The sequence below is a fragment of the Olea europaea genome, unplaced genomic scaffold, assembly GCF_002742605.1.
Source record: "Olea europaea var. sylvestris unplaced genomic scaffold, O_europaea_v1 scaffold2020, whole genome shotgun sequence".
Taxonomy (NCBI): Eukaryota; Viridiplantae; Streptophyta; class Magnoliopsida; order Lamiales; family Oleaceae; genus Olea; species Olea europaea.
Genome location: NW_019238093.1, coordinates 90,067 through 102,159, shown reverse-complemented (window position 1 = coordinate 102,159; position 12,093 = coordinate 90,067). Strand labels below are relative to the sequence as shown.

General features: G+C 40.7%; 1 protein-coding gene across 1 annotated transcript; it reads right to left on the bottom strand.

Moving 5' to 3' along the window:
• Positions 1 to 8,054: 8,054 nt before the first annotated feature.
• LOC111379689 lies at positions 8,055 to 9,816 on the bottom strand. The gene is made up of 6 exons (XM_023003115.1): positions 9,682 to 9,816; positions 9,347 to 9,622; positions 9,084 to 9,235; positions 8,770 to 9,036; positions 8,369 to 8,668; positions 8,055 to 8,322 (listed from the first exon to the last, which is right to left on the bottom strand). The coding sequence occupies exons 1-6, from the start codon at positions 9,814 to 9,816 to the stop codon at positions 8,055 to 8,057; spliced, it is 1,398 nt and encodes a 465-aa protein (XP_022858883.1).
• Positions 9,817 to 12,093: the final 2,277 nt, after the last annotated feature.

Sequence of the window (12,093 nt, the reverse complement as noted above, 5' to 3'; positions counted from 1 at the left end):
AAATCCGGTGAATAAGTGATTTGGATTTATTTTTATGAAATATTTTCCAATGTTATTTCTTTAAAGTTTTGAATAATGCAGAATGCGAGAAAAAGTTATGTTTACTTCAAATAAATTACATTTTGCTGTTTTGAAAAATGATTCAGTGTTTTTGTTTAAAGTATTTGAAGTATTGTTATTTAAATTATTATTCGAAGATGTAAGCTTCCGCTAAAACGTATACACTTGTTACTAAATCATCGGTTAAGCTAAGTAAAGTAAGTAGCGTTCCGGTCCACTAGGGGTCGGGGCGTTACAGCGTGGTATCAGAGCAAAGTTTAGCCGATTCTGTAGACCAAGTATGTTTTTTTTTTTAAAAACAAAAGGAAAATGAAAAGTTTAAGGTATTCCATGGCATCGTGCATCCATCCATCAATCTCATCCTATGGCCCGGGTATGTTCATATTTAAAGTTAATGATTATGTTTATGTTATGATGCTTTGATATGATTTAGAGATGTGTTATTTAAAGATATGCAATGGACTTGGGCAAAAGCTAAGGGCTTAAAGGGAATTGCATGATATGAAAGTTTAAATATTTGCATGTTTTCTTTAAGCAAAGAAAAAGTATGATGTATGTAAAATGCAACAGATATGGCTCATAGAACGGCTAGGACATATAGAGAAGCATTGAACCGTAGAATTGCTATTCATTCCTATGAAAACTATGTAACTGATCCATCCCGACCACTTAGCGAACATGTGTATGACATCTATGAGAGATGCACGACGGCGGTTAATGCTGGTATGGAGATCACGCATATTGAGGCCATAAATAATCTCATATACTCCATCCTACCTCAATGGGGAGATATGGGAGTCACGGTTAGGGATGAAATGTAGAAGGTAACCCAAACCTGTTTGAGTTTGAGAGGTATTGCCATGCCCTGATTAATTTGTGGGATAATGTAATCCATGAGGAGCCTGAGGAGGAACCTTTGGCTGAGGAAGAAGAACCCAAGGATGATTTAGAGAATGATCCTGAGCCTGAGCCATAGGTTGAGATAGACATAGAGTCCGGACCTGAGGTGGAAGACTCCTCCGAAGATGAAGCTCCACCAAAGAAGATCCGTAAAACTTATAGGGATTAGATTTAAATCCTTGTAACAACTTCCTTTATGTCAAGAAATAAAACATTATCTTTGTTAGAATTCGAAGTATGAAATTAATAAGAACTATACATTTCATCTAAAGGAAAATGACCCGTGCAAACCAAACCAACTTGATAAAAGATCTCCTCCAAGCGGTCCAAGACCTTGGCAGGCAAAACCCGAACCAGGCGCAACCCCTACCACTAGCTCCTAATGCTCCTTAAACCCATGTTTCAGTAGTTAAGCAATTTAGAAAACACAAGCCCCCTACCTTCAATGGAGCAGTTGATCCACTTGCAGCCGAGGAGTGGCTTCGCAAGTTGAAGAGAATATTCTGATTAATAGGGTGCACAGACACCTAGAAGGTCCAGTGTGTTGAGTTTATATTCTCCGGTGATGCAAGCCACTACTGGGACTGGATGTCAAGGACGAGGACCCCAGAACAACAAGTGGAATTCACCATAGACCTAATTCTCGGAGCAGCACCAGTGTCAAAAGCCCCATACCGAATGGCCCCAAAGGAACTACAAGAATTAAAGAAGCAATTGCAAGAACTCCTAGATATGGATTTCATACGACCAAGTGTATCTCCATGGGGTACTCCGGTGTTGTTTGTAAAGAAGAAAGATGGAAGCATGAGGATGTGCATCAATTATAGGGAGATAAATCGATTAACCATCAACAATAAGTACCCACTCCCGAGGATCGAGGATCTGTTAGATCAACTGAAAGGAGCTAAGGTATTTTCCAAGATCGACTTACAATCGGGATACCATCAACTGAAAGTAGAGACAAAGGATATACCTAAGACAGCTTTTAGAACCCGATATGGACACTACGAGTTTATGGTGATGCAATTTGGGCTAACCAATGCACCTGCAGTGTTCATGGACCTGATGAATCGAGTGTTTCATCAATACTTGGATAAGTTTGTCGTAGTCTTCATTGATGACATTCTGATATATTCCAAGAGTTAGGAGCAACATGAAGAGCACTTGAGAATAGCCTTAGAGGTATTACGCAAGGAGAAGCTGTATGCCAAATTCAAGAAGTGCGAGTTTTGGCTTGAACGAATTGGATTTCTTGGACATGTAGTTACTGGCCAAGGGATTGAAGTAGATCCAGCAAAAGTAGAAGCAGTAACCAACTGAAAAGCGCCAACAAATGTTGGCGAAGTACAGACTTTTCTAGGATTGGCTGGATATTATAGGAGATTCATAGAAGGATTCTCCAAAATAGCTGGACCAATGACGCAGCTTACAAGGAAGGGAGTAAAATTCCAATGGACAGAAAAATGTGAACAAAGTTTCCAAGAACTTAAGCAGAAGTTGATATCAGCACCTGTATTAACAATACCTGAAGGTACGGAAGGGTTTGTTATATACACCGACGCATCCAAGCAAGGATTGGGATGTGTACTAATGCAGAATGGAAAAGTGATAGCCTATGCTTCAAGATAATTGAAGAAACATGAGCAGAATTACCTGACGCATGATTTAGAACTTGCAGCGGTAGTACACGCTTTGAAGATATGGCGAAACTACTTGTATGAACGGAAGTGTGATATCTACACAAATCACAAAAGTCTCAAGTATTTCTGCACACAGAAGGAATTGAATATGCGACAAAGACGATGGTTGGAATTGGTGAACGATTACGACTGCACTATTCACTACCATCCGGGTAAGGCTAATGTTGTGGTCGATGCTCTAAGTAGAAAATCAATGGGACAATTAACGTCGCTACCCACCTCTCAAGTGGAGTTAGTCAAGGACTTGGAAAAGTTGCAGATCGAAGTGGTTACCACACCAGGACAAGTCACTGCTCGTCTAGCAGCTTTAATAATTCGACCTACTCTTAGAGATCGAATTATAGAAGCACAAAAGAAAGACTCATTTTTGCAGAAGATTAAGAATGAAGTTGGTACCGATAAGAACAAGGACTTTGGAATAGCTGAGGATCAGGCACTAATATTTAGAGGAAGAATTTGCGTACCTAAGGATGAAGCCTTGAAAAACAAGATATTGAAAGAAGCTCATTCCACCCCGTACACCATACATCCCGGTGGTACGAAAATATATCGAGATCTTCGAGATACATTTTGGTGGAGAAATATGAAAAAAAGTATAGGGCTGTACGTGCAGAAGTGCATGGTATGTCAACAGGTTAAGGCAGAACACCAAAAACCAGCTGGATTTTTAAATCCACTAGATATACCTGAATGGAAATGGGAAAATATCACGATGGACTTTGTGATTGGATTCCCGAAGTCAGCAAGAGGAAATAATGCTATATGGGTAGTAGTGGATCGACTAACGAAGTCAGCTCATTTTCTTCCAGTGAAAATGAAGTTTAGACCAATTGGCACAGTTGTACATTAAAGAGGTTGTGAGACTACACGGTGTACCTATATCCATTGTGCCTGACACAGACCCAAGGTTCACGTCCAAATTTTGGAAAAGTCTACAAGGAGCTATGGGAACGAAGCTGAACTTTAGTACAGCATATCACCCTCAGTCCGATGATTAGTCTGAAAGGACCATCCAAACTTTGGAAGACATGCTGAGAACATGTGTTTTGGATCTAGGAGGTAATTGGGAGTCATACTTACCTCTAATAGAGTTCGCTTATAATAACAGTTTCCAAACAATTATTGGAATGGCACCATACGAAGCTCTCTATGGTAGAAGATGTAGATCCCCTATTCATTGGGATGAAGTCAGAGAGAAGAGAGTTTTAGGACCAGAAATAGTTGAAAGGACGATCGAGGTAATCGATAAGATCCATGCAAGAATAAAGGCAGCACAAGATCGACAAAAGAGCTATACAGATACAAGGAGGAAGGATTTAGAATTCCAAGTTGGGGATAAAATGTTTTTGAAAGTAGCACCAATGAAAGGTGTACTTAGATTTGGAAAGAAAAGCAAGCTACGACCCTGGTATATCGGACCTTTCGAGATACTTGATAGAGTCGAAAATGTGGCTTACCGACTAGCTTTGCCACTTGAATTATCGGCAGTGCACAATGGGTTCCATATATCGATGATAAAGAAGTATGTACATGATTCTAATCATGTAGTGAGTTATCAAACCTTGAAGGTATAGAAAGATTTGTCGTACGAGGAACTACTGATCAAGATATTGGATCGAAAAGTGCATAAACTAAGGAATAAAGAGATTCAGCTGGTTAAGATACAGTGGAATCATCACGGCGTAGAAGAAGCCACTTGAGAAAAAGAAGAAGAAGCCAAAGACAAGTATCCAACACTATTCGCCCAATCAGAAGGTAAATTTCGAGGACAAAATTTTAATTAAGGTGTGGGGGATGTAGAACCCCAAATAATTCTAGACACCATAGTGGCACTAAGATATGAATATTGGATGACTAAAATATACTTCAGATATTTAGTCTCATTTGAGACCCATTTTCGACATAGGAAACATTCGATTTGGGAAATGATATCTAAATAAAAGTTGTAGCTCTTTGAGTTATCTTTCCAACGCACTTTGAATTACCTCAATTGGATATCAGGAGAAGAAGTTATGATCAAAACACTAAAAGTCGTGCAGTGTCAACCGGACTACAACCGGTCGACCGAAACTGCCTGAAATGAAAATTCTCGTTTTTCTCTAGAATTTAAATATTTATTTTCATCAATTATTTTCTCAAAGAGGGCCACCCACATTTTTGACAATAAAAACTCCACTAAATTGAAGCATTTAACCTCAAACTTAAATGGCACCCATGTTTTTTCTATTAAATGAAATTTGACCCTTCATTTGCTTTAAGTTATGGGATATTTACCTATAAATAGAGACCTCATTTCACTCATTTTTTTCTCACACCAAAAGCAAGAGCTTTTACATACTAAAAAAAGAGTTTCTAAGAGAGAAAAAGAGAGGGAGGAAAACTATTTTTCCTAGAAGTTTAAGAAGTGTTTTCAAGCATCAATTCTCAACGATTTTCAAACATCCAAGGAGTGCATTTCTTTCAACGTCCAAGTTTCATCGAATTTTTCAATCCAAGTTTTCAAAGTTTCAAAAGCATCAATCAAGGTAGGTAGAGGTGCAATGTGTTTAATCGTGTTAAGTTATAAGTTTCGATTCATGTTAATGTTTGTATGTCAAATGGTACTCCGGTTCGGCATATCCCTCTATGTTAATGGTTGTATGTCAAATGGTACTCCGGTACGACATACCCCTCTATGTTGAAGAAATGTTCGTATGTCAAATGGTGCCCTCGGGTACGGCATACCCCTTCATGTCAAATGGTGCCTCCGAGTACGGCATGTATGAAAAGTTATAAAGTTAATGTTTTGAAATGTATAGCTTGATCACAAATGCACCTATGACACCTATTGAGTTTTTCAACTCACGGGTTTAATCCCATCTCTACAGACTAAAGGAATTCTACCTCGGGCATGGATGAAGGAGAAGATGGAGAGTGATGCAACGAGCCCATGGAAATCCGGTGAATAAGTGATTTGGATTTATTTTTATGAAATATTTTTCAATGTTATTTCTTTAAAGTTTTGAATAACGCAGAATGCGAGAACAAGTTATGTTAACTTCAAATAAATTACATTTTGTTGTTTTGAAAAATGATTCAGTATTTTTGTTTAAAGTATTTGAAATATTGTTATTTAAATTATTATCCGAAGATGTAAGCTTCCGCTAAAACGTATACACTTGTTACTGAACCACCGGTTAAGCTAAGTAAAGTAAGTAGCGTTCCGGTCCACTAGGGGTCGGGACGTTACAAAATCCACCTCTGCCAGTCCAAGGTAAACGCATAAATGAAGCCAACTGAGAATTCTGACCATCTATAGAAGAGTCTCTTGACTACTCTAGAAGAGGCCAATAAGGAAAAAGTGGAGCTGAAGGCCAAAGTGGAGAGGCTCGCTGCCGAGGCCGTAGTTTGAAGCAGCAATTTAAGGGAGCAGGTACTGCGGCTGTCGAAGAATACATTGCCCATTTTCATGAAACAATTGAGTAAGACGGCCTGGGGATATATTGGAGGGGGGTTGCTTACAGTGAGGTCTTTAAGAGGCTTGTAGAACTTCATCCTGAGCTGGATTTGACTCCCATCAGGGATGAGTTTATTCCAGCAGAACCTTCCACCCCCACTGACGAAGAAGTGCCCGGTGTAGAGGACGTAGATTAGGGCTTTATTTTTGTAATCCTTATATGGCCGAAGGCGAAAATATGTAGCCCTAATTCTTTGAAAAAGTTTTGTTCGTTCCGAACTTGCTTTGCTTCACCGCTTATAATTTTCCAAGTTTGTGACATGACTTAAGTAATTTGTTGTATATTTAATTGTATCATATAAATATTAACTTTGAGAAGACTATGGGCTTGCCATAGATGAACTGACCTAAGTAATTTGCAGTATATGGGCTTGTCATATAAATCTAACTTGGAGAAAACTATGGGCTCACCATAAACAAATTACTTAGCCGGTTCGCATTGTATGAATTTGTCATATAAATTTAACTTGGAGAAAACTATAGACTTTCCATAGACAAACTGACTTAAGTGATTTGCAGTATATGAGCTTATTATATAAATTTAACTAGGAGAAAACTACGGGCTCGCCATAGAGAAATTACTTAACCGATTTGCAGTCTATGAATTTGTCATATAAATTTAACTTGGAGAAAAGTATGGGTTTGCCATAGACGAACTGACTTAAGTAATTTGTAGTATATGAGCTTGTCATATAAATTTAACTTGGAGAAAACTATGGGCTCGCCATAGATAAATTACTTAACCGGTTCGCAATATATGAATTTGTCATATAAATTTAACTTGGGAAAACTATGGGCTCGCCATAGACGAACCGACTTAAGTAATTTGCAATATATGAGCTTGTCATATAAATTTAACTTGAAGAAAACTATGGGCTCGCCATGGACAAATTACTTAACCGGTTCGCAGTATATGAATTTGTCATATAAATTTAACTTGGAGAAAATTATGGGATCACCATAGATGAAGTAACTTAAGTAATTTGCAGTATATGAGCTTGTCATATAAATTTAACCTGGAGAAAATTATGGGCTCGCGATAAACAAATTACTTAACCGATTCGCAGTATATGAATTTGTCATATAAATTTAACTTGGAGAAAACTATGGGCTCACCATAGAGAAATTACTTAACCGATTCGCAGTATATGACTTATATCATATAAATAACAATTCATCGTTGAATGAGTCATTTGCGCAGCGTTAAGAAAAATAGTGCATTTCATTGATGGTGAGAAGCATACAAAAGTTGGACATTACAAGAGAATAGTGTTGGTCTTATCATTGATAGTACATTCGCAGATGTTCAACATTCCATGGATTGGGCTGTTTCTTCCGGCTTAGATCTTCTATCCTGAATGTCCCTGGTCGGACTTCATTGGTGATACGGTGGGGACCTTCCCAGTTTGGCCCCAGCTTTCCAACGCCAGGTTCTTTTGAGGACTGGAAAACCTTTCTCAACACAAGATCTCCCTGGCGGAACGGCTTCTTCTTCACCCTAGCATTGTAGTACTTGGCCATTTTCCATTGATAAGAAGCCAACTTGATTTGAGAGTTGTCTCTCCTCTCTATGAGAAAATCCAGTTCATAGCACCGAATCTCCTCATTTGATATCTCATTGAAGTGTAGATGCCTTGGTGATGGTAGTCCTACTTCCATAGGACTCATAGCTTCAGCTCCATAGGCCATAGAAAATGGGGTCTTCCCCATTGCAGTCCTGCTTGTGGTACAAATAGCCCACAATACATGAGAGAGCTCATCCACCAAGCCCCCTTCGACGCGTCGAGCTTCTTTTTCAAGATGCCTTTAATGGTCTTGTTTACCACTTCCACCTGACCGTTAGCTTGAGGGTAGTGAGGGGAGGAGAAATGCTTCTTAATCCCTAACTCATCACATAATTATCTGACCTTCTTGTTATAAAATTGTTTGCCGTTGTCCGAAACAATTGAATGGGGGATTTTGAATCTGCAGATAATGTTTTTCCAGATAAATTTAGAGGAATTGGCCTCGGTGATTTTGTCGAAGGGTTCGACTTTGACCCATTTTGTGAAGTAGTCAATGGCAACTACAGCATGGTTGGCACCTCCTCTTTCCTTTGGGAGAGGACCAATAAGATGGATACCCCATTTGGCGAATGGCCAAGGGCTGGTCACAAGGCGGTTATCTCTATATTGATGAAAAACGCTAACATTTATCACATTTCTTGACAAACTTCACTGCTTCTTTCCTCAAGGTCGGCCAATAGTATCCTTGTCTTAATACCTTGTGTGCCAATTTCGATCCGGCAATATGGTTCCCACAAATCCCTTCGTAGATTTTCCGCAGCACATATTCAGTCTCGCTCTCACCTGTGCGCCGTAGGAGGGGCAATGAAAATCCCCTTTTGTAAAGTACACCATCTTGAAGTATGTAGTGGGCGACCTTGCGTCTTAGTTTGCCAGCTTCTTCTTTATCTTCTAAAAGTGTCCGTCCTTGAGATAGTCCATAAACAGTTGCATCCATAGAGGGATTCCTTCAATCCACATAACCTCGGCTCCCTTGGATATAGAGGGGTTAGAGAGGTGTTCTATGGGGACAACCTTGAGTAGTTCAAAATCTTTGTTGTTAGCCAACTTTGACAAGGCATCGACACTCACGTTTTTGGTTCTAATGATCTGGTTTAGCTCGAATCCTTCGAAGCATGGGATGAGTTCCTTTACTTTTTTCAAGTAAGAGGCTATACTCTTGTCCCTCGCGGTGAAATCGGCTCTAACTTGGCTGACCACCAATTGTGAGTCGTAACTAACCACTAAACTTTTGATCTGCATATCTTTAGAGAGCCTAAGATCAGCTAGCCATGCCTCAAACTCCGCAGCATTGTTAGAGGCTTGGAAACCGAACCTGATGGCACATTTGAGCTTGTGTCCTTCGAGGATTATCAAAATTACTCCAGTACCCGAGCCTGTTTCACCGGAGAACCCATCAATGAAAAGGCTCCAGAGTGGGGGGCCGAAGGTTTTGCATCCATGCTATCATCTTGAACTTCAGTGAACACCATAATGAAATCTGCTAGCGCATGTCCCTTTACTGAAACTCTAGGCTAGTATGAGATGTCAAACTCACTCAATTCTATTGCCCATTTCATCAACCTACCCGATGCGTTTGGCTTCTATAATATTTTCTTAAGCGACAGGCTCGTCAGGACTCGTACACTGTGGGGCTCAAAATATGGTCTTAATTTTTTGGAGCCCGTTATCAATGAAAAAGCAAGCTTTTCCATATCACTGTATCTGGACTCAGCTAGTGACAGGGCCTTGCTCACATAATAAACCGGCAGTTGTGTTCCATCTTCTTTCCTTATGAGAACTGAACTTACAACTTCTGTCGAGACATCCAAGTACAGTATAAGGGCTTTTCCTTCTTTTGGTTTAAAGAGGAGGGGAGCTACCCCCAAGTGCTCCTTCAGCCCTTGGAGAGCCGCTTCACACTCCTCATTCCATTAGATCCTTTGAGGACTTTGAAAAATGGGAGGCATTTGTCTGTTGCCTTTGAGATAAATCGACTTAAAGCGACAAGTCGACCTGTCAAGTTTTGCACCTCCTTGGGCTTTAAAGGGGATCTCATGTTTAGCAGGGCTCTAATTTTATCTGGGTTTGCTTCGATCTCTCGTTGGTTAACCATGTAACCCAAAAATTTTCCTAAGACTACGCCAAAAGTGCACTTCAATGGTTCAACTTCATCCAGTACTTCCTTAATATCTCGATAGCTTCTTTCAAGTGTTCAGTGTGATCGATGGCCCTCAAACTTTTTACAAGCATGTCATCGACATATACTTCCATCATCTTTTCAAGGAGATTGGAGAACGTTGCATTAACTAGCCTTTGGTATGTGGCTCCAGCATTCTTCAGGCCTAAGGTTATTACTTTGGTTGTGCCCTGAATATGCGTCCATGAAACTTAGTAACTCGTGGCTTACAGTGGCGTCTACGAGCTAATCGATTCTGGGGAGTGGGAAACTATCTATTGACACTCTTGTCTAAGGTTTAAAAAGTCTATGTAGATTCTCTATTCACCATTATGTTTCTTTACCAAGACTGGATTTGATATCTATTTTGGGTAGACTACCTCCCTGATGAACCCATTATTTTTCAGTTTTTGAATCTCTTCTTTCAGGGCTTCATATCGTTCCGAGTTCAAGGCCCTTCACTTCTGCCAATGGAGAGTGAACTTGGGGTCGACATTGAGGGAGTGGCAGTTGATCTTGGGATCAATGCCCACCATATCATCGTGTTTCTAGGCAAAGATATCCAAGTTATCTAGGAGGAAGTTCATTAACTTCTGCTTGTCTCTCCCAAGCCCAACTCTTTCCTCACCAAGAGTGTCTTTGTGGGATCTGTGGGATCTACTGCAAAGGTCTCCAATTCTTCAACCAGGGCAGCTTCTAATTCTGCCTCTATTACCCTAAGGTCTAGGATTACCTCTATCGCTCCCCGTTCGGGAGTGGTTCCTTCTGTGATGGTATCTATCATTTCGACGTCCCCTTCTTCTTCAGGGCTCGACCCTTCTTCAGGTGTGCTGAGCATTTCTGTGTCCAGGAGGATCATGTTCATATTTCGAGGTTCAGACTTTCGTAGAGAACTAAGGTAGCATTTCCTCAATCCTACCTGATAACCTCGAACCGTTGCAATACTTTGTTCAGTTGGAAATTTCATGCATAGATGGTGGATAGATATTACCGCCCAGAGTTCCTTCAATGCGGGTCGTCCTAAAACTCCATGGTACGTCAACTGGTGGTCCACTACCAAGAATTCCATTAAGTGGTGAGCCGTTAATGGGGGTGTCTCCATCTCCACAGCCAGTGTTACCCTCCATCTGCGAATGTTGATGTCTCCTATAAAACCGTATAAGGCGTCTGTTATTGGGGTCAAATCGTGGGTAATCTGCATCTTATGCTGTCTCCAAACAAGATGTTGAACGAACTCCTGTTGTCAACGAGCATGCGACTTAGGCCGTTCCTGGCGACAATGGCTCGCACCACCAAAGCGTCGTAATGGGGGTAGTGTTTGGGTGAACGAAATTAGGGGAGTAGTGTGGGCTCTACGCGGGTTACTGTTAACCAAGTAGCTTGTCATTGGGGGGTCTTTAGCTTCCCTGGCGTAGTTTTTTGGGCGTTTCTGGATTTGCTTCCCACATGAGGGCCTCCAACTACGGTGTCGATTTCTCTGATGGGTTCATTTTCTGCCCCGATGCGTGGCTTCCTTCTTTACCTCCAAGTATCTCTAGGCCTTCTCCTTTCTTCATCATCAAGTTGTCCTGGAGACTATCTTTGAGTCCTCTTCGCTTCTACTCGCTAAGACCCTTGCTCTTGTCTTCTCTGAGGGGTCTCTCCTGTTTCTACAATCGGTCTCCCTATCACCATACAGGTTCAACTGTTCTTCGTTGTGGAGTTTTGTCAAGCAATTTGTGGTGCTATAACCGTGGGTCCGATGATATGCACAATATGGTTTGCTCCTAAACTCATAGCCTTTCCTTCAACCTCTTTCCCTTGGTTGATTTGTTTGCATTTGTACATCGGGTCCAACTTCATTGTAGGCCAGGGATGGTACCGCATTTAATATAGAGGTTGCTAGACCTTGACCTGGAGTGGGGATAATTGTCTGCCCTGCCTGGGTCCATTTCTAGGTTACCAAGAATGATATTGGGCCTCGCCTCTGCCTCTGTGGGGGTGGAAGCCCAAAAGAGGTTCAGTTGCGATGGTTAATTAATTCGTCATTAACTATTTCACTCCTTATCATTTCCACCAGAACATCATAAGTGGTCGGATTCTTGTTTCGTATATCCCTCCAAAAAAGGTGTTCATGTTGAGGCCTCCTCACAAGGTGGATAGAGCCTCTCTGTCCATTACTTATTCACAGTAGGTCATTTCGTCCGTGAATTTTGTTAAGTAGCTCTTTATAGT

Coding starts and splice junctions, on each gene's coding strand:
- LOC111379689 (XM_023003115.1), bottom strand. CDS start 9,816: ATGGTTAACCAACGAGAGATCGAAGCAAACCCAGATAAAATTAGAGCC. Junction 9,236..9,346: donor CATATTTTGAGCCCCACAGT/GTACGAGTCCTG, acceptor ATCTCATACTAG/CCTAGAGTTTCAGTAAAGGG. Junction 8,323..8,368: donor TTGAGGAAAGAAGCAGTGAA/GTTTGTCAAGAA, acceptor TCATCAATATAG/AGATAACCGCCTTGTGACCA.